The sequence below is a fragment of the Saccopteryx leptura genome, chromosome 2, assembly GCF_036850995.1.
Source record: "Saccopteryx leptura isolate mSacLep1 chromosome 2, mSacLep1_pri_phased_curated, whole genome shotgun sequence".
NCBI lineage: Eukaryota > Metazoa > Chordata > Mammalia > Chiroptera > Emballonuridae > Saccopteryx > Saccopteryx leptura.
Window position 1 is genome coordinate 380,774,544 of NC_089504.1, and position 26,713 is coordinate 380,801,256.

General features: G+C 59.7%; 2 protein-coding genes across 5 annotated transcripts; one reads left to right on the forward strand and one right to left on the reverse strand.

Annotated features, from left to right (window-relative positions):
- Positions 1-7,805: 7,805 nt before the first annotated feature.
- Positions 7,806-10,201, forward strand: CCDC188 (coiled-coil domain containing 188). The gene is made up of 9 exons (XM_066366484.1): positions 7,806-8,339; positions 8,537-8,644; positions 8,804-8,908; positions 9,034-9,090; positions 9,181-9,240; positions 9,366-9,430; positions 9,613-9,661; positions 9,879-9,928; positions 10,015-10,201. Exons 1-9 carry the CDS (start codon positions 7,806-7,808, stop codon positions 10,199-10,201), a joined length of 1,215 nt encoding a protein of 404 aa, XP_066222581.1.
- Positions 10,202-10,979: 778 nt separating this feature from the next.
- ZDHHC8 (zinc finger DHHC-type palmitoyltransferase 8) lies at positions 10,980-26,123 on the reverse strand. Of its 4 annotated transcripts, none has more exons than XM_066365328.1 (11): positions 25,886-26,123; positions 19,075-19,196; positions 18,744-18,901; positions 18,481-18,653; positions 18,208-18,310; positions 17,737-17,828; positions 17,403-17,544; positions 17,072-17,192; positions 16,890-16,999; positions 14,700-15,700; positions 10,980-11,788 (listed from the first exon to the last, which is right to left on the reverse strand). In XM_066365328.1, exons 1-11 carry the CDS (start codon positions 25,987-25,989, stop codon positions 11,563-11,565), a joined length of 2,352 nt encoding a protein of 783 aa, XP_066221425.1. In that variant the 5' UTR covers positions 25,990-26,123; the 3' UTR covers positions 10,980-11,562. The 4 variants fall into 4 exon arrangements, with proteins under 4 accessions (XP_066221425.1, XP_066221423.1, XP_066221424.1 ...); XM_066365326.1 differs by lacking the exon at positions 10,980-11,788 and adding an exon at positions 12,273-13,588 and having other exon boundaries at positions 18,744-18,898; XM_066365327.1 differs by lacking the exons at positions 10,980-11,788; positions 25,886-26,123 and adding exons at positions 12,273-13,588; positions 19,774-22,197.
- Positions 26,124-26,713: the final 590 nt, after the last annotated feature.

Here is a 26,713-nt window from a genome sequence, read left to right on the forward strand (position 1 = left end):
GGATGCCTGAACACAGTCCCAGTTCAGCCCCTGGCAGAAGAGGATGCTTCTGAATAGTCCCAGGCCCTGGACTCCCCTGCTCTGCTGCTCACCTGTTATGTGACCCCAGACAAGACCTTCAGCTCTATGAACCTGTGTCCTTCCCTGGGAAATGGGTGATAAGGTAGCTGCTTGCCCCCTGGGGGAGGGGCTTCCATGTTGATGATCAGTATTCCTGTGGTGGGAGGTAGGGGGCCGCTGGCCTGTGACACAAACTGTCTTGTGTAAAGGGCGGGGCCTTGCCTGCCTTCCCTCCACAGACCTCAACCCAGCCCAGGGTGTTCATCGTGAGCAACCCCCCCCCCAGGTCTCCCAGAACCCTGAGCTCATGAAGCCCCTTGGAGCAGGGGGCACCACAAAGGCCTGTTAGAGGCAGGTGCTGCTCCTGCCCAGCCTGGCTGGACACTGGGCAACTCAGAGGCCAGTAGAAAAAGGCTTTCAGGGGCAGATCTAAGGCCAAGCGCCCAGCTCAGCCCAGGATCCCAAACCCCGCCACAGGACAGGACAGGCCCTGCCCCTGAGTCTGCTTCCCGGGAGCCTAAGGGTGTTGATGCAGGAAGCCCTCCCACCCTCAGTCTGAGGGCCTCCTTCCAGCCCCAGCCCCGTGTGACCCAGCCAGACTAGCCCTTTATCTCCTTGGGGCTTCCTCTCCGTCTCTGCCCCCTGGTGGGGTGGGGTCACCTCCCCCCTTGAACCAGTGCCAGGGCCTGATGAAATTAGATGGCCTGTCTGTGACCCCAGCCACCAACCTCCAGGCCCAGACGTCCGCCAGGACTCCAACGTGCTCACAGCCTCAGGTGATGAGCTGCAAGAAGCTGCTGCTGTAATCAGCATGAAACGTGCCCCTTTGCCAGGGAGGAAAATCCTATCTCGGAAATCCACGTCCCAATACCAGTTCAATTTCACCCTCGGGGCCATAAACCCTTTTCCAATCACCTGGTGCTGTTGGCTGCCAGCGTCATTAATCCTGGGGACGGTATTTAGAGCCATGACATCGCCTGGGAGGGGGGGGGGGAATCAGTCCGAGCCCTGCAAGGAGCTCCCCTCTGTTCCCCCACAGAGGCCTCGGGAGACAGATGATGCCCAGCCTGGGGCACTGGGCAGGGATGTGGGCGTCCTGGCAGCCACACAGTCACTTCATCTCCCCCCACCTGGCCAGCGGGGCTCCAGATGGGCCCAGCTCGGGTGGGAAGACTGAGGCCAGGCCTCTCAGCCCCCAGCTGACACAGTCCCAACCCTCCCCCTGGCTCTTACCATCCCACTGCCTTGATTACTGAGGGTAACAATGAAAACATGTAATTGAATCTCCAAGAAATTACCATTTTTATAACTTGCACCCTGTTCCCGAGATAAATTAACTGTCTGGCTTGTATGGTGGGCGCTCAGGGCGCATCAGCGAGGGATGATACTGCCGTTGATCAACTCCTCGGAGCCTTCTTAAGAGGAATGCCTCTCTGCCTTCCGTGGGGTCCCTGGAGGCTCGACCGCTGCCCTGAGTGGGCAGTGTTGTCTTGAGTGGAGCTCCATCAGTCGCACTTGAGCAGTGAGTGGGCAGCAGGCTCCCTGGCTGGGTAGTTGGCTGATGGTGTGGGTGGTGGGTCAGGACCAGCTGGTATTCTAGTCCAGGTGTCACAGAAAGCCAGGCCTGAGGCCAGTAGCAGGCCTGGTGGGAAGGGAGGGGGCGTTACCCACCTGCCCCTCTTCCTGCTGGCCAAAACGAACTCCATGGAGCCAACTGGGCAGCAGGCTGAGTTGGTCATCCAGGCCACTGGGGGAGCAGCTGCCATGCAGGCAGTGAGGGGGAGTAGATGACCAGTTGTCTGAGTGGTCAGTAAATTTGTAAGCTAGTTGGTTGGTGGGTATAGTGATAGAAGTTCGCTAGGGCTGAGTTAACATGCCTCTTGCTGATTGTGCCAGCGGGTAGCCTTTGGGGTGGGGCGATGCTCGCCCTGGTCCGAGGACTGAGTTGCTGCAAAGTGTTTGCAGGCTGTGTTCAGCTGACCCACCTTCATACAAAGGACCCAATAGTGGAACCCCCTCACACCTGCTACCACTGACTAATGAGGCAACATGGGGCCAGCCGAGGGGTTCCATGCTGGAGAAGGCTCCCAGATGAGCGCCCAGCCCCTTGAGAGGGAGCAGGCATGGGGCACCTGAGGGGTGCCAGTGTAAGCCCCACAGTATTTATAATTACATTTCGGTGTGAACAGTGGGCTGAAACTAACCAGCGAACTGTAGATCTAATTTGGGCTGGAGCTTCTCCACCAGCCCCAGCGCTGCTCCTACCTTGTTAGACGCTTCTGCCTGGGTGGACCCACCCCTGGCTCCTCCTCCATCCCCTACCCTTCCCACTTTCCTGCTGTCAGGGCCAAGCAGCCCTTGAAGTCTACAAGGTTATGGTGCCATCTGGTGGTGAGTCCTGGGACCTACACCTTGGCTTGCAGGAAGAGGGCACCGTCCTTCAGATGGGGGGAGCTCCTTGGCACTGAGGAATATTAGGACACTAGCCCGGCCCGTGGCTACTCAAGGTCTCTGTTTCTGAGTCCGGCCCCCAGTGTCTTATTCAATCCCTTTGGACCCATTTCCAGGGCACAGGCTATACGCCTCAGGAGCTCGTGGCCCTGCATGTCCACTAACAGCAAGAGCAGGCTAGGGCCAGAGAGCGAAGAGCAAGGTGGGCAGGCATCCTGAATTCTAGGACTGGTGAGGATCTGGTAAGATGACCCTGGCACTGACCAGCAAGCGCACCAGCCATGCTGGCTCCCCAGGCTCCCCAGCCCACTGTCTATCTAGCAGAGACAGATGAGCATGGAGCGCAGAAGTGGGTGAGCCTGCCTGGGTGGGATTCTCTGGGAAAGGGTCTCTGGGCCTCTGCAGGGGTGGGCACATCCAATTCAGCCACCCTGGAGCACGGGAGCCTCGGCCGCCTTCAGCACAGCTACCTTCCTGGCCTCGAGTCCCCAATGCCCTGGCTTGAAGGTAATTTATTGGTGCAGTGTGTCCCTGAGAGGATTTTTCTGTCATTCTTATTATCTCCCTGATTCTTAAATTAAAAAATGAGCAGTGGTGTCCAGAGAGTCACCCAGGAAGGAAAAACAAACAGCCTGCCATGGTCCCTGCCCTGGGAGCTGGTCGGTCACACTAGGGACAGGGCAGACACAGAAGCATGCCCCCATCTCAGCCTCAGCCTCTGAAATGGGACCACCCTGGCAGTAGATCATGGCACAGCCCTCCCAGGGCCTTCCTCTGACCTTCCCCTGCACGCTGTTTCTAGCGCCCACGTCCAGCCAGTTCATCCTGCAGGGCTGCCCCCCAGGCCGGGAAAGGAAGCCACTCGGTACTCTGAGGATGTGTCTACACACCTGGAGTGTGCCTGCCCTCTGGCCCTGGAATGGGGTGGTCACTCCCTAGGGTGTTTCATCACTCACACAGCCACACCTGTGGATCTGTCCATCCTCCTGGCTATGAGTCTAGGGGAAAGTAGAAGTTATGAGGCAACCCACGGACCCCAGCTATGGATTACCCTCTATCTGTTATGCACTCAGTACAGGGGACAAGTCACCCCCAGGCCCTGGCAGGGGAGTGAAGACCAAGAGTAACCTGAAGGCCAGGGTAAGGGGGTCCCCCAGCCTAGGCTGGTTCAGGAAGCCTGCGGGGCCTAGAGAAATGCAAGGTGGCTCTGAGGGCTGGAGGGGCTGTGGCTGGCCCAGGGACTCCACGTTTCATCTGCTCCAGACCTATTTTTCAGCTTTGGGAAGGACTGTGGAGCACTGAATGTCGAGGCCAGTGAATCCAGGCAGGCGTGCTTGGCTCAGGGCAGGAATGACATGGGCCTCCTGTCCCTCCTCCCTAGCCCAAGCCCTGCTTAAGGGCTCCAGGGTCCCTGAGGCCACTGAATGTCATGGTAACTTGGGCAGGAAGAAGCTGCCATGGCAACTCACACATAGGGAGGAGTGCTACCTGGAAGAGGAGGGGGCGTGGCCTGGCACTCCCCACCCTGTGCTAGAGCCAAGCCTTCCTCTGTGCCCAGGAATTCTGGCCTGCACAGGACCCTATCCGGGAGCTCAGATACATGCAAAGCCCCTACCGTCACGCAGGACACTGGTTTTCAGGGTGCTTTGCATACATTAGAGTATGTGTCCCCATTCTTGGAAATGTCACCATGACTGTGGACCTCCAGCACCCCCTCTCTCTGAGAGCCTCCTCTGCCCCTTGGGGTGTTCTCCAACTCAGAGCCACAAGGAGGGGTGAGGGGGAGGAATGACATGGGCCGGGGAAGGAGGAAGGTTTCAGGGATGTGGGGTCTTCAGGGCTGGCTTGAGTCTCCAGCACTCGGGGACACAGCCTGGGTAAAGGTGTGGGTGTATCAGGGAGCCCGGAGCTTGAGGACCAGGGAGGGGGGCTCCGCAGAGTCACAGGCAGTGGTGCGAGGCGGTCCCTGTGTCATCCAGGTGCCTCAGGCAGCTCCTCAGACCCGCTGGGGATTACCACCTCCGCTCAGCCTGGGTGCCCCTGGTGAGACAAGAAGACACCCCTTCCACCAGCAGTCCACCTGTGTTACCTACCGCGCTGCCCTTGCTGTTACTATGGGGGTGTTCACCAGTCCCCAGGAGGACCGCCTCTCTCTCCCCATGTGCCTTTTCAGGCACCTACTGGCATTTGACAGGCTCGCGGGCACTGAGTGCAGGAAGCGCCCTCACGCCACCCCACCGTCACCGCCACACCAGCCACTCAGGACTTTTGGCCCACCCCTCCCCCATGGCTGCCTCACCTTAGATGTTGTCCAAGAAGCTTTCCTTGGCCCCCACCTCAAGTTTCCCCGAAGGGGTGCTTGCTCTGAGCTGAGCACATCCTAAGACCCATTGGGACTCTAGAGAAGGACAGGGCCAAGGCTAGGGGAGGGCCCAGAAGCTCCTTCCTCCTTTGGGTGGCAAAGCAGACCCCCGGCTGGCTGGGCAGTTCAGGGGGCAGCTGGTGTTGAAGCTCAGCCCCAGGCCTACCCTTCCCAGCTCACCCCTAGCCAGAGCTTGCTGTTAAGGGCTACAGATGTTGCCTCCCCCTCACCTAGAGACATAGCAGGGACTCCCAGGGCCAGGGCCACATGTGTCCGGCCTGTCATGGCCAGTGGACTATGCACACGCCTCCTCTGTTGGTGGGCTGCCCCCATTGGCGGTCCCTGCAGTGTAGCCACCCCACAGAGCAAAGAGGACAGGAGGGAGACCACCCTCAGGCGAGGGATTTCAACAACTCCTTAAGGTGGGAAGCAGAGGCTGACTGAGTAGGACAGCCTGGGGCTGAATGAGGCAGGGCAGGAAAACAGGGCTGGCTAGCGGTCAGCTTGGAGTGGCCACTCAGCACTTGTGAGGGATAGCAGGTGGCACAAGACGGCTCTGCTCGGGCAAAGTCCCCACACCATCCCCCACTGCACACTGCAGAGCTGCAGCCCAGAGACACGTGCCCAAGTCAGGCCTTCCTTCCAGAGGCCTGAAATGAGGGTGCTCGAGCTCCTCACAGGGACAGAAACGTGCCAGTCAGCTCGCTCCTTGTACACAGGAGTAGAAAGCCAGACATTTGAGGACAGTATCTAATAGGAGGTCCTATGACCACATAGAAAAAATGAACCACAAAGAATAATGCAGGAAACAAAAGATTTCCCCTTCCCCCACAAAGCCACTTTATCCCTAAAACAGAACAAGATGCTCTGAATAAAAGAAGCGGGGCACTCAGAGAACAATAGAGACAGCTGGTAAAAGTAAAACATGATTGCTGACATTCCAAACACCAGCGGCCAAGCCTGGACTGCTGGAGCAGCAGCGCTGGGGGCTGTGAGGCGCCTCGAATTTCTGCGGGAAGTAACTTTCTGAGCTGATTCCCTTGCTAGCCTGACACCCAACAAGTATGAGGTCAGAGTAAGATGCTCTCAGGCAGGGGTCCCCAAACTTTTTACACAGGGGGCCAGTTCACTGTCCCTCAGACTGTTGGAGGGCCGCCACATACAGTGCTCCTCTCACTGACCACCAATGAAAGAGGGGCCCCTTCCAGAAGTGCAGCGGGGGGCCGATAAATGGCCTCAGGGGGCCGCATGCAGCCCACGGGGACCGTAGTTTGGGGATGCCTGCTCTCAGGCCTGCGGGGGGCTCACAACCCACTCCCATGTGACAGACCACTCCAAAACTTCATGGCTAAAACAAGTGCGGTTTAGCCCAGGGCTCGGTGATCGGTTGCCCTGTGGGGCCATTCTTCAAGCACCAACCTGGGCTCCCAGTTAAAAATGACAGAAGTCCCTCCCTCCATAACCTCACATGCTATCTAGCAAGGCATCCCCCATTGCAGAGAGTGCCCAGATCAGCAGGACAAGGCCCAACACACAAACATGCAACTGCCAACACCTTATTCAGAACCCACTGGCCCAACTTATTCCCTGGGCTAGCACAGAATCTAGGAGGAGAAGCAGGCCCTGTCTCTTGATGTGAAGAGTGCAGAGTCACCTTGTAGAGGGGCAAGAACACAGGAGAGGAGGGATCTGTGGGGCCATTTCTACTGCACAGACAGAGGTAAATTTAACGGCTGGCTCACTGGGCGCATGCCCTGGGCCCTGACTTCTTAGGGCCCCGCAAAACCCTAACTTTACACTTTTTTCTAATGACACCAAGTTTAGTTTCATATGTGCAATTTTAACATTAATAGTGCATAATATTTTTTATTTATTTAAAAATATGTTTCCCTGTCTTTCTCTTTTTTAAGGGGCCCAATATTTTCTTCTGCACCTGGGGCCTCAACCAACCTTAATCTGACTCTGCACAGGGGCTCAACTTTCCTCTGATCCACCTTCCTGAGGCCAATATCTGAGAATACTGTAGATGAAACAAGGGAGGAAGCTGAGAAAGAGGAGGTCATGGAAACAGGGCAGCCTGAAGTGGGCGTGGGGGAGGTGGTACACAGAGGGCATGGTGGGACCTTGGAAAGAAGTGAGGGGAAACAAGCCAGGGACCCGAATCTGGCTCCGCCACTGGACGCGCGCTCCACAGAGGTTGAAAAGACCCCCGGGAGCCGGGAAGAGCAAGCGCCAGTCCAGTCCCATCACCTAATGGTGGTATGGCCCCGGGCAAGTGACTAACTGCCCTCATGCCTCAGTTTCCCCACCTGTAAGGAGAGGATAATAATCATCCTTCTAGGACCATTAAAGTATATGTTCAATAAATTATTTTAAACAAAACCTTGGAGATGTGATGGGTAAAAAAAAAAAAAAAAAAAGTCAGGCTATAGGGTGACCTAGTCTGTGTGGAGAGGCAGAGAGAGGCCGTGATGGTCGCCTGCACGGTCGTGCAGCCGTCCCCAGAAGGGTCTTAACGAGCAGCCTAACGAGGGCTGGGGCATGAGGGAGAACTGAGCTGTGAGGAAGGATCACACTAGACACACTGTTGTTTGATTTTGTTTTAACCGTGTGCCTGACTCATCTGTTTTACATTTTAAGAAAACAGCGAAAGTGGGTGAGGTGGGTAGGGTGGCTGAGGTGGGGACAATGCACAAGGGGTGACCAGAGGAGTGTACTTCAGGAACAGGGATGTGGTGGGAGGGGCCCTTTCAGCTCTGGCTCAGGCCAAAGCCCTGGCCCATTATGACCTCCCTGGTTTTGCCCAGGCCTTTGTGACAGGTGCCCCTGAGGCAGACCCGTGAGCTCTAACACCTGGGGGACCAGTAAAAGGGTGGCAGGTCATGCCAGGCCAAAGCCTGGACCTGGGGTCTAGAAGGGGTCACAGGGAGGTATGGAGGGGGCAAAAACCCTGGGACCCTGTGGCCACCCCCATCCCCAATGCCCCCAACCCTCAACTTCAAGCAGCCATGGAGGATGCCTGGACCCACCCTGCCAGGGGTTTGTAAGGTGGCCCTGTGTGGTCCCTCTCAGCTCCACTCACTCAGTGGAGTCGGCCAGGGCTTTCCCAGCCCCGGAGGCAGGGCCCGGGGGGCCCAGGGTAGGCAGTGAGGTACCTGGGGGATTTATTGCGAGTGAAGAGGGAGAGATGCAGAGACAAAGGCCAAGAGACCCAGCAGGGATGAGACAAGGACAGATGGAGTCAGGGCTGGGGTGGGGCTGTTCCCTGCACTCAGGAAGGGAGCAGGGGTCCCCCAGGCAGGGGGCATCCCCCAGCTCAAGGCGCAGACCCTGCCCATGCCCACACCTGACACTGAGGGCGGGAAGCCCGGCCTCACCCAGGGCAGCCCCCGCCCAGCTCCAGAGCGTGCCCCTGCAGCCTGCAGAGCAGTCCTTTCTCCAGCTGGAGCAGGAGAACCAGAAGCTGGTGAGTGAGGCGACCCACCAGGGCTGTGGAGCTGGTCACAGACTCTGCCTGTTTGTGCAAACAGCTCACAGCTGTTCCTGGACCTCCTAAGCCCTGTGCGCCCTTCCCTCTGCGCTGAAGCCCCTGCCCCAGCACTGGCTGCCTCAGGTTCCTGCAGCTGCGCTGGGCAGTCCCATCTCTCTGCCTCTTACCCCCAGAAAAGGCAGAACCAGGACCTGCGGGAGCAACTGGGGGCCCTTCTGGGACCAGGGCAGCAGTTCCTGCCCCTGTGCCAGGAGCACTCGAGTTGCACGACCCTGGCCTGGGTAAGTACATATCAGCAGTCTGAACCCAGCAGGACTTTGGCTACTGTCAGGACTGACCCTGTGACTCCATGCAGCACACCCTCCACTCCCACTTCCAAGCAGTCCAGGACCTCAGATGCTGTCCAAGACCTTGAAGCTGACTCAGGGGCTCTTCTGCAGCACCCTGAGCAGGCTGGTGCCAGGCCCCTGGAGGACAGGACACCTTTGCAGCTGCTGCGGAGGGAGCTGTGCCGGGGAGAGGAGTCCTTCGTGCAGCAGTCCCAGGTGGGCACCTGGAACCGGGCCGGGGCTAGGGGGCGGTTCCTTTGTGCAACAGTCCCGGTGGGTGGAGGAGGAACAAGCTGACCACCCAATGGCTGAGCCGTGCCCATACTATGCTCCTCCCCCAGAATGAGCTACAGCAGATCCGACTGTCCTTTGAGAGGAAGAAGATGGCCATTACTGAGGTGCCCACCTGGCCAGGGTGTAAGGGGTGCTGGGGGACCCACCTGGCGGGGCACATCCTTGGGGCATGACCTAGCCTTCCCCCCCATCAGGTGTGGGATGGCGTCGCAGAGGTACACATGGCCCTGAACAACCAGGCCACCGGGCTCCTGGTAGGTCCCCCAAAGAGCAATACCGAGAGGATGAGGGAGGCAGGAAACGAGTGGGGTTGGGGAGAGCAGGGGAGTGTGGCAGAGTGGTCAGGGGTGGAGGACCCTTTACCTCCTCTGCCCCCTAGAACCTCAAGAAGGACATCCGGGGCGTGCTAGACCAGATGGAAGACATTCAGCTGGAGATTCTGGGGTGATTGTGGGGTCAGGGGCAGGTGGCCTAACTGAGTTGGGGTGGAGCAGGCGTCCTGGTCAGGATGGGATGAACCAATCCCTAACCCTCCCCAGTTTCATGGCACCAGACCAGGGGCCCAGGGGTGGTGCCAGGCTGGTGCACAAGGAGTGCGCATGGCCCTGACTGTGCGACTCCCCCAGGGATCGTGCCCAGTGCCGCACCCAGGCAAGGAAGGACCTGTGCATAGCAGTAAGCCCCCACCCCTCTCCCAGCTTCCGCCTGTCTGGGGAGGGGAGAGTGGGCTTTAGTAGAAGAGGCCCCAGGGTGGGAGTCCCATTAGGAGCCAGGTGAGAGCCTTCTGGGAGACATGGTTGCAGGTGCCTATCCTGGGCAGGGGAAGCAGGAATGTGCAGCACCCGGACCCCTGCAGGGAGGAGTCAGGCTCTGACCTGCCCCTCCCCCACAGAAGGCAAAGCCACAGCTGAAATGTTCCGAGGGCCTCAAAGGCCAGCTCTGGTAGGTGGCTGTGTGTGTGAGCAGAGCCCAGTCCCCGGGGGTCTGTCCCACCAGCACCCCTGCCCCCTGACCACCACCGCCCACAGGCTGCTGGCCCTGAGGCTGCTGCTGGGCACCCTGATGGCCTGCACCGCTGCCTACGTGTATGTGGTGGACCCCGCGCCCTTCGAGGGGCTGGTGCCACCCCTGCTGAGCCGTGCCGCCGTCTGGAAGCTCCGGGCCCTGCTGGGCCCATTCCTGCACCTCGAGGTGGATGACTTCCTGCCCTTCTAAACTGGAGGCCCAGTGGCCCCAATGAGAAGGCCAGGCGGCCAGCATGGCCCTAGGAGCCCAGGGTCGAGCCAGTTCCTGTCCGCAGCACTGCCGCATGCACAGTCCCCGCCAAGAGCCTCGGAGGAGGGTGGGGTGGGGTCCGTCCTGAAGGCTGGACCTGTGGCTGGACATACAGTGGTGACACAGTGTCTGAGCTTGTCTCCGTGCAGATGGGGTACAGGGGAATCTGCTGCATCCTGAGGCTGATCTCAAAGTCGAGGTCCCTCAGGGTGACAACCTCACCTCGGCCTTCATGCCCCAACCGCCTGCAGGGTGGCAGCTCCTTCGCAGGAGGCCCCCAGCACCAAGGGGGCTCTGAACAGAGGGTTTCCACTGAAAGTGAGGACTGAGGATCCTCAGGCCCCCTCCTTCTTTGGGGGTCAGGTTCTCAGCCTGACCCTGTCACATGACCCGCAGTTCCGACATGGCAGGCCGCCCCACCCTCCCCACCCCTATCCAGACCACCACCCCACCCATGGCTATCCCCTCCTCAACCCAGGGACTCTGTCCAGTCCAGCCTCCCAGCACTGCCCCAAGGCTTTGAGGACAGGGGGACCACATTGGTGGACAGAGCAGTGGAGATAAACACAAAAAATTTTATTTAGGGCATTCAATTGGGGTAGGGAATACCTTCTACAACAATGGAGAGTAGCTTTATGGCTTGCTCACCCCCAAGTGGGAGAAATGGAGGTGCTGCTCCAGTAGGAAAGGGCTGGCTGGGGCCCTGCCCTCTCCCTGGGGACATCAGGCCCAGCTGGCTGGGGACTGCAGAGCCCCCAAGTACCCCAAGCAAGTGCCCCAAGCATACATCTCAGAGCGAAGTAGACTGCCAGGTAGGGCCCAGGCAGAATCAGCTCACTGGGCTGGGCGCTGGGTCTCCTCCCGCCCTGGCAGGGCCTGGACGGCTCAGCAGGCTGGTGGCTCCAGGTTAAGGCATCTGTTCTGGGTTCAGGGATGGGGAAGTGCAGTGACCTGTGGGGCAACCTAAGACCCCACACCCCAGCCTTACCAGAGAGGCCCGGGCTTCCCGGGGAGGAAGTGGAGTCTAAAATGCTTGGTCAAGCAGGGAGGTCAAGGTGATGACGTGACACCTTGGGAAGGCCGTGGTGGTCCCAGCAGCTCCAGGGCCCCCACCTGCGGTGTTGAACTCCCTGCAGCTGATGGGAACTTCCTGAGGTGGGCGGGCACACGGTCATGGGCCCCGTGGGCTGGGAGTCAGTCGAGGTTGGCTGATAGAGGGGACCTTCAGCCCATACCCCAGGGACCCTGGTAGCCTGGCCTCCCAGCTGTCCTGGGATGGCTGTCCTGGGCTCTGCAGATGCCTACTTGGTATCTCGCTCAGGCCCCGAGAGGCCAGGAACAAGGCTGGAGGCAGCCAAGTGCAGGCGGCACACAGCCCCTTGGGTGGGCACCCCAGGGGCCGGGCTCCAGGGGACCTGCAGCAGTGGGCGGTCCTCAGGGAGGCCAAGGTGGCACAGGTGCAGGCCGGGGGGCACCCTGGGTGGGCCACGATGCCCCCATCCACGGCTACAAGTGCCGATCCGCCCCCTGTGGGCCGCAGCGTCCCATGAGAGAGAAGTAGAAAGGTGGAGGTCAGCATGGCACAGAGCTGCCCAGTGAGGGGGCCAAAGGTCCGGGGCACCTCCCACACTGGCCAGCCTCTGCCCCCCAACCTCTACCCAGCTGTCTCAGATCTAAAAGCTGTGCATTCCCGATGCCTCTACCCCAGAGGTGGCGGGACCCAGTAAATACAGCGGCAGGACATGGCAGCAGCCACCACAGAGTCCCCAGCCAGCGAGTGGCTCCACATACTACCCCTCCTCCATTTCCTGCAAGCCCTTGGGTTCCCGGGGGCCCTTGGGGTGCCTTTCTCCAAAAGCCCCGTTACTGCCAGGAATGATGCAGACCCGGGGAGCCATATGCTCGTCAGCCAAAGACCTACGGGCCAGCCCCCAGCTCCCAAGCTTCCAGCTCGGCTTAAGTCAGCAGACATGCCCACATGGAAATTCCCATTCCATGTCGCTGGCCACCACCTTTCCCGGAGTCTGGCCAGCTCTGCCCCCACCCTGGGGCCCCTGAGTATCAGCAACAGCCCTGGCTTTGTTCAAGGAAAGGATCAAAATGACTCTTTTTCTTTTTTTAATAAAATTATAGATATATAGATGTAGATATAAAAACATAAAACAGACACAACGCAAGCGGACGCTGCTGTGTGCTTACTCTTGGGTCCCTGGCGCCAGGCGGAACTCTGACCCCCTCCCCATGTGCTTCCCACGCAGGTGCCGAGGCTCTGGCGCCCCGACTCTGCATGCCTTGGGGCGGGGAATCTCGTTTGGCAGAAAGGGACTCCCGATCTCGGAGGCCCCTGGAGCAGCGTCCGGCCTGTGCCTGCTCCCACCTGCCCCCATTGCCACCCACAAGAGCGTAAAGCAGAGGTTAAGGCTTCAATGACAGCGAGTTTCCCGGCAGTGGGGGCAGCAGGGTCCCGAGCTTTAACACATGGGACGTGGCATGGCAGCTCAGCGCACAGACACGGGGACACGCCCACCAGCTGGGCGAGATAGGACACACAGAGCCAGGATCCCACCCACAGCTGGCAGTCTATCGGTCTGTCCATCCACCTGTCTGTCAGAACCCGGAGTAGCCCTGGCGCTGGATGCCTGTGGGCCAGGGCTGGACTCCCCACAGAAGAATCTGCCTCACCAAACTAGAAGCTTCCAGCGGGTCCCTGAAAGGCAGCAGGTTAGGATCGCCAGGTGGCAGGCCCTCAGTCTGGAGGATGGCCAGGGACTCAGGCCTCTCTGTCCACCTCTGGGCCACAGTGACCCATCTATAAGATGAGTCGGTGGGGGCTAGCCAAGTGACAACCCCCGGGACATGGGTGCAGTCCATAAAGATGCAGTCCGTGCCCCTTCATGGCTCAGCCTACGGGAGCAGGGTCACCAACACAGATCCTGTAGCCGGTGGCCCGGCCACGCCCTGGTGAGCAGATAAGTGGATGGACAGGTGGAGAACGAGAAACAGACTCGCGGAGGCGTGGTTCTCTCTCTCGCTGATGTGTCCACACCAGGACGGGGCCTCCTCCTCTGTCAGGGCAGAGAAGTCTGGGGGTAGGGAGCAGCCGCTGGGGGGTCCTGGTCCCCGTGGTGCCACAGCAGATGGGTGGCAGTCACTCCTCACACCGAGATCTCGTACGTGGTCCCACCCACGCCAGACACCTTCTTAACGAGCGTGTGCTGGGCAGGGCTGGTGGAGGGCCCTGGGGGGCCGGCAGCAGGCCCCAGGCGGGCCAGGCCCGGGGACTGCCCGTTAAGCTTACTTGGGGGGGTCTTCAGCTGAGGGTGGTCCCTGCATCAAAGCAAACACATACATGCACACACACGGTGAACAAGGGACCACGGCAGGACAGAGGCCAGTGGAGGCAACAGGACAGATGATGCAAACAAAGCCCTGGGTGGCCATGCCGGCTGGCAGCCTTGAGGCTCAGGGATCACAAGGCCCCTGAGAAGGAGTCTGTGGGGGAGGGCTGTGTTGTCACAAGACAGACATCAGAATGGCTGTCACATCCCTAGGTCCCTTGGTCTCTCCCATTGGCAAGACCACAAGCATGGGAAGGCCAGGAGGACACCAGCCAGCCAAGCCCCTGGTTCTGGCCTATCCTGGTGCCCTAAGCTGGGGATCCCAGTGATGACTGTGTGGCTCCTTCCCTGTTCCCTCCTAGGAAAACAAGGGGCTGCCCTCCTGGCCCGGAAGCTGCCCAGTCATGAGGGCAGGAGGCCCTCCCACCTTTGGCTGTCATTCCTGCCTCTCTGTGCTGCTGCCACCTGCTGGACCTGTTAACTCCCACAACAGAAACCCCTCCCTCACCCAGCCTGTGCTCAAGGCAGCCGGGGTGATGCTCTGACAATGCTGCTGCATCCAGTGCAGGACCTGTGCAGTCAGGTGCTCAGTTCTTGTACTTGGGCCTGACCTGCCAGCCAGCCAGTCCTGCATCCTCAGTTACCCACCCACCGGGGGCCTGGACCAGCCTGCCCTTCTGGGCAGTTTCTGCATCTCTGAGCAGGGCAGCCCCTGCTTCCAGGGGCTACGGACCCTACCCAAGGTAGCACACTGTATTGCAGGGTGCTGTCCCCCAGACTCAGCCTCCTGGACAGGGACAGTGGCACCAGCTCCTAGGAAGAAGGCCCAGGGACCTCATGCATAGGTCTGTGCTGGCTGGGGGAGAATGTGAGATATTAAGCTAAGATGCAAATCCTCCCACACCCTGGGATATGCCAGAGTGTCCTTGGAGGGGCACAACCCTCACACAGGTTGGCCAGAAGCCTCCAAAGTGGGGAATGTCCGCCCCACAGGTGGCCACGGGCCTTCCAGACAACCCACACTTGCTTAGCCAAGAAGCCCCACAGACAAACCAGACACCTGCCCCCGCCAGGAAGCCTGCAGCACCCCCGGCACCCACCTCTGCACGGCCAGTGAGGGCGGCGGTTCCGGGAGGTCCGTGTGGATGAAGGCAACAGCTTTGGGGCCCATGTAGGAGGGCGAGCGGGGAGTGCTGGGCGGAGAGGGCGGGCCCTGGCGCAAGGGAGACCTGTGGGAGCCGCTGCCTGGCCGGGGTCCAGGGGCGTTGTTGTTGACCACGTCCGCCTGCAAGGAGGAGGAGGAGGTCCTAGGCGCCCGGCTCACGGCGCTCGACAGTGAGGACAGCGATGTCTGTAGTGCAGGGTTCCGGGCACCTCCGAAGCCAGGTCCGGCCACCAGGTCGTCTCTGGAGCCGTAGCGCAACACAGAGCCTCGGGGGCCCTCGGACAGCAGGCTGGCCTGCTGCAAGCTGTAGGAGCTGGGTGCATCATAGACTCCTGAGTCGCCAAAGAGCGAGTCGGCCTGAGAGCGCAGCAGCCGCTCACGCTCCTCCCGATCTTTGCGCTCCTGAATGGAGGCCATAATGGTCCTGGAAAGGTTGTCGTAGCGCACAGGCGAGGGCTCCCTCGGCCGGGGGCCCAACACGGGGCTGAAGCTGCGGGGTGGGGGCCGTGGGGGGTCACCCACAGCCCCAGGGTGCAGGTAGGAAGAGCGGTAGCCGGCCACACTGGCTGAGGGGTGGGCGGGACATGAACGGCCACCGGGTGGGGCGGGGCTAAGCAGGCTGTCATAGGACAGGCTGCCATTACGGTTGGGCAGCGTGTGGGGGGCAAAGATGCTGCGATGGGGCGTTGGGGGCCCACCATCAGAGCGTAGGGGTTGTAGGGCCATGTGGTCCCCACGCCGCCGGCTGGCAGCCTTTAGACTCAGGGATCGCAAGGCCCCTGAGAAGGTGTCAGCAGTACTGAGCGGTGGGGATGGTGGGTAGGTGGTATGTAGACCACCAGGTGTGTAGTCAGGGAGGTCCAGGCTGGGCTCAGATGTAAAATCCAGACTGTGGATGCTGTCCTCCCCCAGAGTCAGAGAGTCAGGGCCTGCAACCTGCAGGGACAGAAGGTGCATATCTACCACTGCCCAGCCACCATGCCCCACCTGGCCACCGGATGCTCTGTGCCCACATGGAGGCTACAATCTGGGTGACATCAAGGTGGTGGCAGGTATAACCAACAAGTTGTCCCGGAAGCACTCTATCCCCTGACCATAACACCTGTTCCTTGCCCACCACAGAAAGAAGTGGGGGCAGAGTGGAGCAGACCAGCAGCCTCAGATGGTGTCTCCCCAGAGAAGGGTGTGAATACTGCTCCAGTTCGTACTCCTAGCGGGGGTGGGCAGCCTCAGGAGCTGGACCTTGAGGACATGTAATAACCACACAGCAACCAGAGCCTTCTTTTGGGTACCCCACCCCTGATGTGTGAGCACTACAGGGCCACATCTGGATGCTACGGATATCCAGAGCTATGTCCTTGGAGCTATGTCCCACCCAGCTCAGGGGACAGCCGCAACAACAGTTTTCTTGGTTCAAGGCATACAGGTTTAGGCTGGGGACAAGAGCCCGTAGAACCTCAAAACCAAGAGGGGGCACAGATGGAGACAAATGTAGCCTCAGGGTACTTGGCCAACTCAGACCCTCTGTGGGATCCAGAAAATCCCAGGAAGGAGGTGACCAAGTCGAGGGCACTTACAGCCCAGCCCCATCCCCAAGAAACGCCGTTGCACATTGGCCAAGGAGGATAGGGTTAGGCAAGACATTGGTCCTAAGAAGAGGGGCTTCCTGGGTGAGGCGGGGCTGGTCTAGGTGTGCTGATCCGGCCACAGGGCTCCTCTCAGGTGGCTGTGAAGGAGGGTGGGGAGCCTAGGCATGCACGGGACCTCCGGGAATCCCTCAGACAGTCCAGGGCTGCCGCTGCTCCAATGGTGAGCAGAGAACGCTTATACAGCTCGGGGAAATAAATGTGCTTTCTCAAACAATCTCAGATTCTTTTGGAGCCTTCCCGTGGGCCTTATGGAGTGACTAATGGTGGAATTCCTGGCATCCTGGCACATACTGCTCCTGGGGGCAGCTGCCTACTGGGCCAGCAGACAGTGCTCCCTCCACTGGCCCCAACCAGGATCTCTGCAAGGTGGGGGCCTGCTGACACCCTCTCTGCCTGAAGCAGGGCCTTCCGGGGGCCAGGCCTCTGGGGGTGGGGTCTCTGGTGCAGGACATCAGGGCAGCACCAGGCTTCCTCACCTGCTCGCCTGGCCCACAGAAAGGCGCTTTGGGACCCGTAGGAAAAGCAGGCCGAAACTTGTACATGGCGGGTGTTGGGGGGCTGGTCCTCTGAGCCGACAGGGTGCTCTCTGGGAGAAATGGACCACAGTCAGGCTTGGGTCAATCAATACCCTTCCCCTCACTCGGCCAGCCCACCTCACCAGCACTGCCTGGACGTGGGGTCTGCCGGTCACCGCCGAATGTGCCCGCCTCCGACTTGGGGGGCAGTGGTGGCCCCAGGTCCAGTGGCTTCTCATCTAGCCGGTCCAGGCTGCCCTTGGACTGGGAGGGGGAGTGGTCAGTGGTGGGTAGAGTGTGGGCCAAGGGTGAGGCTAACTGAGGGCTCCTCCCTGGTGCCCTGGGACCTAGACCCTTCCCAGAATCTTTCCAATTCCTCCCCCTTCCATTCTTCTAGGCCTTTCCAACCTAGCTGCTTCCCACCTCCAAGGGCCTGACCTTTACCCCATCTCCCACCCACTGCAGGGTCCCCACCTTGCTCCGGCCCAGGCCAGCCTTCAGCCCATTGTCACTAAGCTTGACCTTGAGTGGTGGGGCTCGCTCTAGGAGTTCAGGCCGAAGGAAGGGAGGCTTCAGGCGAGCAGCAAGTGGCAGCCGGGGTGGCTCCACCACGTACCTGTAGTAGGAACAGTGAGTGGCAAGGGCAACCCAGTCTGAATGTACACCAAGGGCAGGGCTGGCCCACCTGCCAAGGGCAAAAGTAGACCAGGCTCAGGGCCCACAACTGCCCAGCTTGAACTCAGCAGAGACCCCCTGACTGCCCAGCTTGAACTCAGCAGAGACCCCTGACACCCCACCCGGGCCTCACCGGGGAGCCAGGGGGCTGCACAGCACGTGCTCCACGTTCCCATAGCAGCCTCGGGTGAAGGGATTCACGCCCCCACGAAACTTCCCCGTCACCTGTGGACAAGGGACCCCCTCAGCCAGCGTGGCTACCCAGGGCCCAGGCCAAGGTGGGCGAGGGATAGCAGGGGTTCTCCACAGGTTGGCCAGGGTCAGCCCAGTGGTAGCCCCTCCCAGGTTACCCCAGCTTATCCCTGCAAGGAGCTGTAGAATTTCCAGACCCTTAGCTACCGGTGGCTGCAATGGCACAGCCCCACCCCATGCCCCACCGCGGGATGCCGGACCTGAGCCTCCCCCACTGCTACCACACAGGCCACCTCAGCTGAGGGCCCTGCAGCCCTGCCCACCCCCCAACCCAAGGTCCCCATGAAGCCCTGGCGCTGTCGGCATCAAGGGCCCCCATCTCTATCACTGTTGGCCCCACCAGGGTCTGCACCTGCTCATTGGTAGTGCGCCCCCGAGTGACCAGCACCACGTGGAAGCCGGTGAGGCCGATGACAGGGATGAAGAAGAGACCGGCCACACACATGACAGCCATGCTGGCTCGTTAAGGCCAACGGCCACGGGTGAAGACACAGAGCAGGTGTCTGTGGACAAACTACCCACCCACCCCTGAGGGTTCCCAGGCAGCCGCCCCGCCCCTCTGAGTCCCGGTTCCCCTGTGAAACATCCTCAGCCCACACTGCCTCTGTGGTCGAACCAAGGATACGTGATGGTGGTGTGAGCAGCTCCCAGCCCCTCGGCGTGGTTCAGCACATAGACCAGGCCAAAGGCAACGACGCCCACCATATGCGCGCTGAGCGACAGCAGGAACAGGAAGAAGTAGCGGTAGTTGCGGCGCCCAATGCAGTTGTTGACCCAGGGGCAGTGGTGGTCGAAGTCCTGGGCAGGAGCAGCACGTCAGGGCGAACGGTGGGCGGGGGGGAAAGGGACACAGCGGGGAGGGGGTGGGTGGAGTGGTGGGGCCGTCACCTCTACACAGTTGTCGCAGACGCTGCAGTGGGAGCAGCGTGGTGGGCGGTAGAAGTGGCAGGTGGCACACCACTTCATACGGACCTGGATGCCCCGCACATCCACATTCTTGTACAGCGGGGCCCGGAAGTCATCCTCCTTATCCTCATCCTCATCTGCTGTGGGCCAGAAACAAGGGGGGTGGCAGGAAAGTAGTTTCCCTGGCAGGAAAGCCCCTCCCCGATCTCTGCCAGACCATCCACCAGGACGCCCCACTACTAAAGACTCTCCCCATGTTAGCCGTTTACACTCTAGTGAAAGAACAGATGATCTGCCCAGCACAAGGTCCTACCTCGGGGGAAGACGCCAGGGTCCATGAAGGTGGCCATGCTGAAATTGGCCAGGACAAAGAGGAAGATGATGCCATTGTAGACGGGAACAGCTGGGGACACAGCTCGTGTCAACCAGGGGCACCTGTGTGGCAAGCAGTGTAGAGCTGGGTCTGGGACTATAGCAGGTGGGTGAAGAGGGGGCTCGGGGCAGAGGAACTGGGCATAGGCCTTCGAGGCCACCATCAATGCTCAGCATGGTAGGCAGGAAGGCCACTGCTGCCTGGGAGCTCTGGGAGGCCCCTAACGGCCTGCCGCCCCTTTCCTCAGCCATCGGGGTTGTGCACACTGCACGGTGCATACTACATGGTGCACGGACTCTATGTCGACTCGAACTCCAGTGAACCCCCAGGTTGCAGTTAGGAATTTAACTCATAGTGGAGAAAACAGGCTCAGAGAGGCCCACAGGCTTGGGCATGACAGAGGTAGCATGGCGGGAGGGGCGGCAAGACAGGAGGGGCGGCCAAAGCTCACCCGTGTCTTCCCTCCCAACCCAGCATTGTTCCCAGGCTCCCAGAAGGAAAACTAGCCCTTTCTGCCCATGTGCCATGACAGAGGCCAATGACCTCTGTCCTCACCCAGACCTGTCCGCAGCCCAGTGGGGCATCCTTAACAAGGAGACCCTTGGGGGTACGGAGCCCCAATTCTCAGCCAGTACATACACAGTGGTATTATCCCTGCTCCTCCCTGAGGGGCGCATTCTCAGTCTGAGCCACGGGCAGTCCTTTCTTTTCCGTGGGTCATCTTCCTCTCCACATGACAGTGCAGAACACTTGGAGACTAGAAAACAATGACTCCCCCACCTCTTTACCACTTCTTACCACTTGGTTCCAAGGCTGGCCCCTCTTCCAGGAAGCCCTCCCAGACTCCTGGTGCCCTGTAAGGACATACATACCTCCCTAATGGATGCTATATCACAGACAGCATCTTCCTCAGCCCTCTTGGGGCCTGATCAGAGCCCTCTCTGTGGAGACCAGCCAGTCCCTGGGCACGCGGCCTGTGGCTCCCTGCCCCAGCTCAGCAGTGGGTCTCTGGGCCCACCTACTCAGCTCCCATAAAGCCCCTCTGGCCTCAGGCTCTCCATCTCTCCTATGGCTCCTGGCTGCTGTGACAAGCAGGAGCATTCAGGGGGTCTGCTCCCCTCCCAGTACCGAGGCCCACTGTGAATTTGGGGAACCAGTGGGGATCCCCCAAAGCAGCCCTGACCGTGAGCCCTGCCTGTCACCCGTCACAGGCAGGCCACACTGGCACACCCAGGTCTGATTTGGCCAGGAGCCAGCCCCACCACCCCAGCAACCACCTCCATGGCAGCAGAACTTCGCTATTTTTAGTGGAAAGCAAGAAGCTATTTAAAGATTCCCTTCCCATGGCAGCACACTTGGCACCCAGAGCCCAAGTTACCCCTTCCTCTTCTCGAGGACCCACCATGGAGGTGGACGCACGGCCTGAAGACAGGGTTCCCTCTGCCAGGAGCGCCTTCCTCTGCCACCCACCTTTCCAGGCGGCCTGGAGTGCCCACCAACGGACACCTTCCACACTCCCCATGCCTGCATGCTGAAGCCTAGCATGCAGACAGTGTTCAATGTGTGTCGTGGCTCTGATCCAATCCCATTCAGCAGGCAACAGTGGGCCCCTGAGGCATGGCCTGCCCTACAATGTGGGGGGCACATGGGTGGGTTTTCCAGACATGCCTGAAACCCAGGGAGAGGTGGGCCAGTGTGGACCCCAAACGGGCGGTTTGAACCAGCTCCCCATGGCACCTCTGGGAAGGGCTGGCCACATAATCTGTGCAAAATGAAAATGTAGGCCACTTGTTTGAAAAGTATGAAGAATTTCAAGGCAGTGACAGGAGAGTCTTAAAGCAAGCATGGGCCCTCATGCACCTGCAGAAGAGGCCAAGGGAACCCAGGATGCACTGGTGCCAGCTCAGGATGGGCAGATGTGCAGACATGGAGCATATCAGGTGGGTGGGCACTGAAGGCAGGAGGACACGTGCGGGGAGACCAGAGTGTGAGCCCCACCCACCATTCTGTCCAGGCTTTGCTGCACAGTGGACCGACCACACATTCCACCTTCCCAGCTGTGGGGGAAGGAGGGTGCTTCTCTTCTGTCCTCCCACTTTACAGACAAGGAGCAGATAATGGAGGGCTTGATACATGCACAAGGCCTCGGGGCGAGTCTGTGTCTGAGCTGAGATTCGAACTATTACATACACTGACGGGGACTGGACGCTACCGGCAGCCCCCAGCCCCGTGCTACCCAGAGCTGCCGCTGGCCTGGGCAGTCTGCACTGCTTTGTCCTCTCTGAGCCTTGATGAACACCCAGGACGCATGGGCTGGACAGTGGTCCTGATTAGATGCCTGGGACTGGGGGGAGGGAGGTAGCTGTGCAGCATTGGGTCCAGGTTTGGAAATCCGCACTGTGACGGGCCAGTGCTTACCTGGAAGAGCTGGGTGGCCTCTACCCACTGCCTGGGCCACACATACCCAGGGAAGAGAGGTAGGCTTTAGCTGGTGTAGGGCAGGATGGGGAGGGATGCAGGTTCTCTGACTGGGACCTGAGCCACTGTCCCTCTGCCCACCACCTCCAGCTTTGCAGACTTGATTCAGACCCAGGATTAGGCACTCCCATGCAGTCCTGTCTCCCACCACCCACCCTCCTCCAGGTGGCCTTCACCACCAAACAGTGCTGTAAGAGGGGACCAAGTCTGGCTCAGGCCTGAGGGGGAAGGTTCACTGGCCAATGCTGCCAAGGCCTGGGACTCAGCCACCTCGGGAATTGTGTGGGCTAAAGGGCGAAAGACAAAAGAGCCCGTGCAAACATGTGCACAGACATACGTATGCACCCACATGAACATGCAGGGACAGATGCACGCACATGTGTGCAGTACCCTCACATATACATAAACATGCTCCATCCAAGACATGAGTGTGTGGGTATATGTGTGCACAAGCATGCATACAGAGACACATGGGTACACACAGTTGTGCACAAAAGGCATGTTTGCATGAACATGCACAAATATGTGCCAATATGCAAGACACACACATATACAAACATTTGCGTATAGATATACACACTTGTGCACAGTGGCACACCTGCATGAACACACACATAACCACATAGGCACACCTGCACAAACACAGATGTATGTACATATGAACACAAGCCCCCTCCTCCCACTGACCCCAGCCCGGTCCAACTCAGGTCTGGCTGCCTCTCACTGATCTTCCACCTCTCTGGGTTTCCCTTTGCTTCCTGTGGACCAGGTGAGCACATGGACATACAAGCTCTGCGCAGCGCGTGGCCGGCAGCACTGCTCAGCCCACCTTGAGTCTGTCCTAGCTCCAGGAGGGCCTCTCTGCCTACAGGGAGGTGATCCCAGGCCCTGCTGGGCAAGGGCCGGCCACTCCCTGCTGGGTACAGCTAGGCCTCGGGCCAGAAGGAGACTTGACAGGGAAGGGGGCAGGCAGCCTGGCTGAGGCTCTGAGCACTCCTGCCTGACCAGCCCCTGCCTCTCCAGAGTCAGAGCCACATACATACCACTACCATGACCCCACCCATGCCGAGGCTCTGAGTCCTGCCTGGGCCAGCAGGGAGACACCATTCAAGGAGGGTAGGAGGTTCTATAGGGGCAGCACATGTACCGAAGTTAAATGTGGACTGAAAATTTTAACTCAGACATTTTAATTTAAATAGGGTTCTTCATTAACGGTTTGTGTTCATGTATAGGGATATAGGATAAGAGGATCTGTGACTACTGTCCTGATCAGGCCAGGCAAGACCTCTGGTCACATGCACCCATCCATCTCATCCCTACAGAGAGAGAAACTGAGGCTCAGGGGCCCAGAGTACTCCCAACCACATGCAGTGAGTCCTGGCAGGGGGCTCATACTAAGTTTCACCTGATCCCCATACAGCCCCTGCCAGTGGCTCGATCCACCTGGGCCCACCATGGGCTAGCCTGGTCCTGGGCTAAACCTCCCACAGTCCTAGGCTGGGCCTTACTGCCTGTCTGGGCTTCTGAGCATGGGGAGGACTCAAGCCCATCCTGGGAACCAGCCCGACATCCCAGAGGTTAGTCAACTGGCCTCAGACAGAAAAAAGATGGCCCAACCTGGCTCCAGGCATTGGTATTTTTCCAAGCAGCAGAGCTCAGTTCTGATGTTCATAAGATCTCTATCCTTCTGCGAAGTAGCTCTGGAAGGAGTAAGGGGCAGGGGCAGAGGCCTGGTGACCCTTTGACCCCCTCCACCCGAGCATCTGACCCAGCCTGGCAATGAGCCACAGTGTGAAGGGCTTCTGGGGTCCAAGGGGACACAACTGCACCAGGAACCCAGGAAGGCTTCCTCGAGGAGAAGGGCCTCTGGGAACCTGCCCTGTGGTGTGCTCCTCATTCTCAGAAGAAGGACGCTCCTATCTCCCAGCATCCTTTCCATACCCCAAATTCTCTTAGCAACATGTCTGCATGAAGTGCTGGCTCCAGCCCCTCAATGAGCTGACCTTGGTCCTCCAGGTCCCCAGGTCCCCATCTTGCATGACTTCAGGAGCTGCTGCCTGTGTGGACCTGTCCTAAAGGGGCAATTCATGTTTACTGAGTATAAAGAAAGTCCCTTAGTATCCAGGGAAGTCCAAGGATCTAAGGCAGAGAAGATAGACCCTATGGGCCTGAAGGTGGGGAGAGGGAACAAGCATGGGTATCAGGGTGACGAAGGGCCAGTCCTGAAAAGGGGACCACCTGGACCCCTGCCTGCCTGGAATTGCTACAATGTGTTAGCATCAATGAGCCTGGCCTGCCCCCACAGAGCCCCTTCTCAGGAACCCAGCTGCCAGGGCAGGGGCAGGCCAAGGTCAAGTCAGCCCAGGGAATGTGGCCTTGGTATCAGCCTGCAGGGAAGCCCTGTCCTGGGGGATAAGCGAGGCTCCCCTGGCTAGATGGTCACTCTACCTGGACCCCGGTAAGCGCCCCCAAGCCTTCATCCTGCTGCAAGGACACACACAGCACCTTTTCCTGGGCCATACACAGGGCAGGATGTAGGCACTCCCTATGGTACCCCAAGGGAAGCCTGCACCTCCCAGCACGATGTCCCTGAACCCAGACCCCCATCTGTGAGAACAGAGGAAGAAAGACCTGGCACAGGGCAGGATACAAAAGGTGCAGGGGCCTCAGAGCCTATTGCTTGGGGGTGGGTCAAGCTCAAGGACAGTGAGTAAGAGCCCTCTGAAATCTCAGGAAGGGCTCACTTCAGTACAAGTATGCTACAGTGAGGCCAGGTGAGCCTCACTGAGAGAAAGACAACAGGCTCTCAGGGGTAGGGTCAAATTTCAATTTCTTTTTAATAGTTTTTGTTTTCTGGAACATGTATTACTTTGAAAGTTAGGAGGGAAAACACTAAATTACACTTAGGAGATAAGAAACTGAGATAGACAAGCAGAGGCCACAACTCCCTCAAACCCTCAGCCCTGACCCCAGAGCCAGAAACGGGCCGGGTCCCACCACTTCAGAAGACCCAAGAGGACTCATCCTCCCTCTTCCTGCGCCTGCTGCCCACCTGCCCCTCTCCTTTCTGCTCCAGTCAGCAGCATCTGAGTGACAAGAACCCGCCTGCTCACCAAAGCCAGAAATAAGCCCGTCCACACAGGCCTTTTTTAAACACACTCTTGGCAGCCTGTGGCACCCACCCAGGCCCAGAGTCCAGGTAGGGGGCTCTCCCGCCTCCACAGGCACCCAGTGCAGACTCACTCTCCCCAAGGGAGCCACCCTCACTATTGCTATGTGAAAGGGTGCCATGCCGCCCCTGCCCATCCTGCTCCAGGGTCACTCACGCTCAGGGGCTAACCTGCCTCTGAACATAGGCCGCAACTGGCTTCAGACACCCCTGAGGCCTCAGGTCCCCAGGAGGGTTTGAATAGCTGTTGCTTTGGTCACCTGGGCTGTGTCTGACCTAGGACTTTGTGGAAGGTGGTAGTCACAGACATGTATGGCTGAAGTCTAGAGCCCCAAACCCTCCTTGTACCAGAAGGAGACCCGGGGTCCCATGACCATGGAGAGGGAGCTGTATGTACCCTCAGCCCAGCACTCAGTCTGTGAGATAGCCTGTGTTTCAGGTGAAGAAGCTAAAGCTGCCAAAGTCTAGAATCCTGCCTTCTTTCTGCCTCACGGGTCCCAATGCTTGCCATGGCCAGTATCCCTGGGTGTGGTCTGGCCTGGGCCCTCCAGCTGTGATTCCAGGCTTTCCCGAGAAGGTCAAGGAGGGGTGGAGGGTACTGCCAGGCTAGTGTCACAGGGAGCTGTGGGCAAGGCATGTGGCAGACAGGCCAGACCACACGGACTCAGAAACAACTTGGCTCCAGCCCCTGGCCACACAGCCGGGAGGGGACACAAGAGACACCCTCAGTTCCTTGCAGGAAGGTCTGGTGGCTCTGGGCAGCCCATGTCCTCTCCTGAAGCCTGTGGGGTGGGAAGGGCTGCAGCCACACCCTGGGCAGCCACTGCACACACTCCTGTCCAGTGCCGTACCTCACACCCAAGGCCTGCCCGGTACACTCATTAGATGCCCACCGGGCAGTGTGTCCCCATACACAGGACTCACTTTTCCCTAGGCACACTCACAGATTCTGCCTCAGACCAGGGTGGGGGCTCACGCTGCCCACAACCCTGGTGCCAGCCCTGCCCTGCCCAGCCTCCGAGCTGTACCAGGTCCTTGTACTTGGTCCCTACCCCTTCTGGCCCGGCTGTGGCCCTTGTGTCCCCGAGGACGCGGCAGACTCACGTGAACACGAAGAACAGGGTGCTGGAGCCGACCAACAGCGCGGCGGCCGTGGCCACTGGGATGTACTTGGCGGGTTTTAGGCGCGTCCCGGGGCTGCGGGGCATCCTGGGCGCCGCGCCGCCGCATCCCTCCCCGGGGCCGGACGGGCGGGGCCGGCGGGGTCGTGCCGGGGTCGGCGGGGCGGGTTGGACACCGCGCAAGACCGGCGGCGGCGGCCGCGGCAGCGGAGAAGGAGGAGGAGGAAATACCACCCCACGGGCGGCGCGGCGGCAGCGCGCTGATGTCAGCGCGCCCCTTAAGGTGGACCCGGCGGCGAGGGGGCGGGGCCGAACATCCAGGAGGAAGCGCCCCCCCCCCCACGCCCTCCTCCAGACGCTCGCTGCAGGAGCCCACCCAGCCTGGGACCGCAGAGTCCCTGTCTCTGCGCGCGCGCGGCAGAGCCTGGTCGGCTTCCTGCGTGGCGCTTAGGACCCTCGGACGGCGGGCATCTCCTCTTCTTTGGGCTCCAGCCTGGAGAGTTCCTTCGGCTCTCTGAAGCCACGCAGCCCTAGCGCACCTGCAGGCTATGGACACCGTAGTAGAGGACGCCAGGCACCCCGTTCCCAGCCCGCAGGCCCTGGCGCTTTGGCCTGTTAGTCCCCTCCTGGGCCTGTTTGCACAGTCCTTTCTCTAAACACGTCGGAGCGGCGTGTCTCTGAGGGTAGGCTGATGTCCCTACTCCGTGCTATTCTCGACAGCTAAGACCCTTCTTTTCTGGGGCTGCCCTACTCAGGCATTCACGAGGAGGTTGGGAGTTGTGAGACTGCAGGGGACCTTGGTTGTTTATCC

Coding starts and splice junctions, on each gene's coding strand:
- CCDC188 (XM_066366484.1), top strand. CDS start 7,806: ATGGAGGGGGCAAAAACCCTGGGACCCTGTGGCCACCCCCATCCCCAA. Junction 9,241..9,365: donor ACCAGGCCACCGGGCTCCTG/GTAGGTCCCCCA, acceptor TCTGCCCCCTAG/AACCTCAAGAAGGACATCCG. Junction 9,431..9,612: donor ATTCAGCTGGAGATTCTGGG/GTGATTGTGGGG, acceptor CGACTCCCCCAG/GGATCGTGCCCAGTGCCGCA.
- ZDHHC8 (XM_066365328.1), bottom strand. CDS start 25,989: ATGCCCCGCAGCCCCGGGACGCGCCTAAAACCCGCCAAGTACATCCCA. Junction 18,311..18,480: donor GCTGCTCACACCACCATCAC/GTATCCTTGGTT, acceptor TTAACGAGCCAG/CATGGCTGTCATGTGTGTGG. Junction 11,789..14,699: donor CCCTCACTGGCCGTGCAGAG/GTGGGTGCCGGG, acceptor TGCGGCCCACAG/GGGGCGGATCGGCACTTGTA.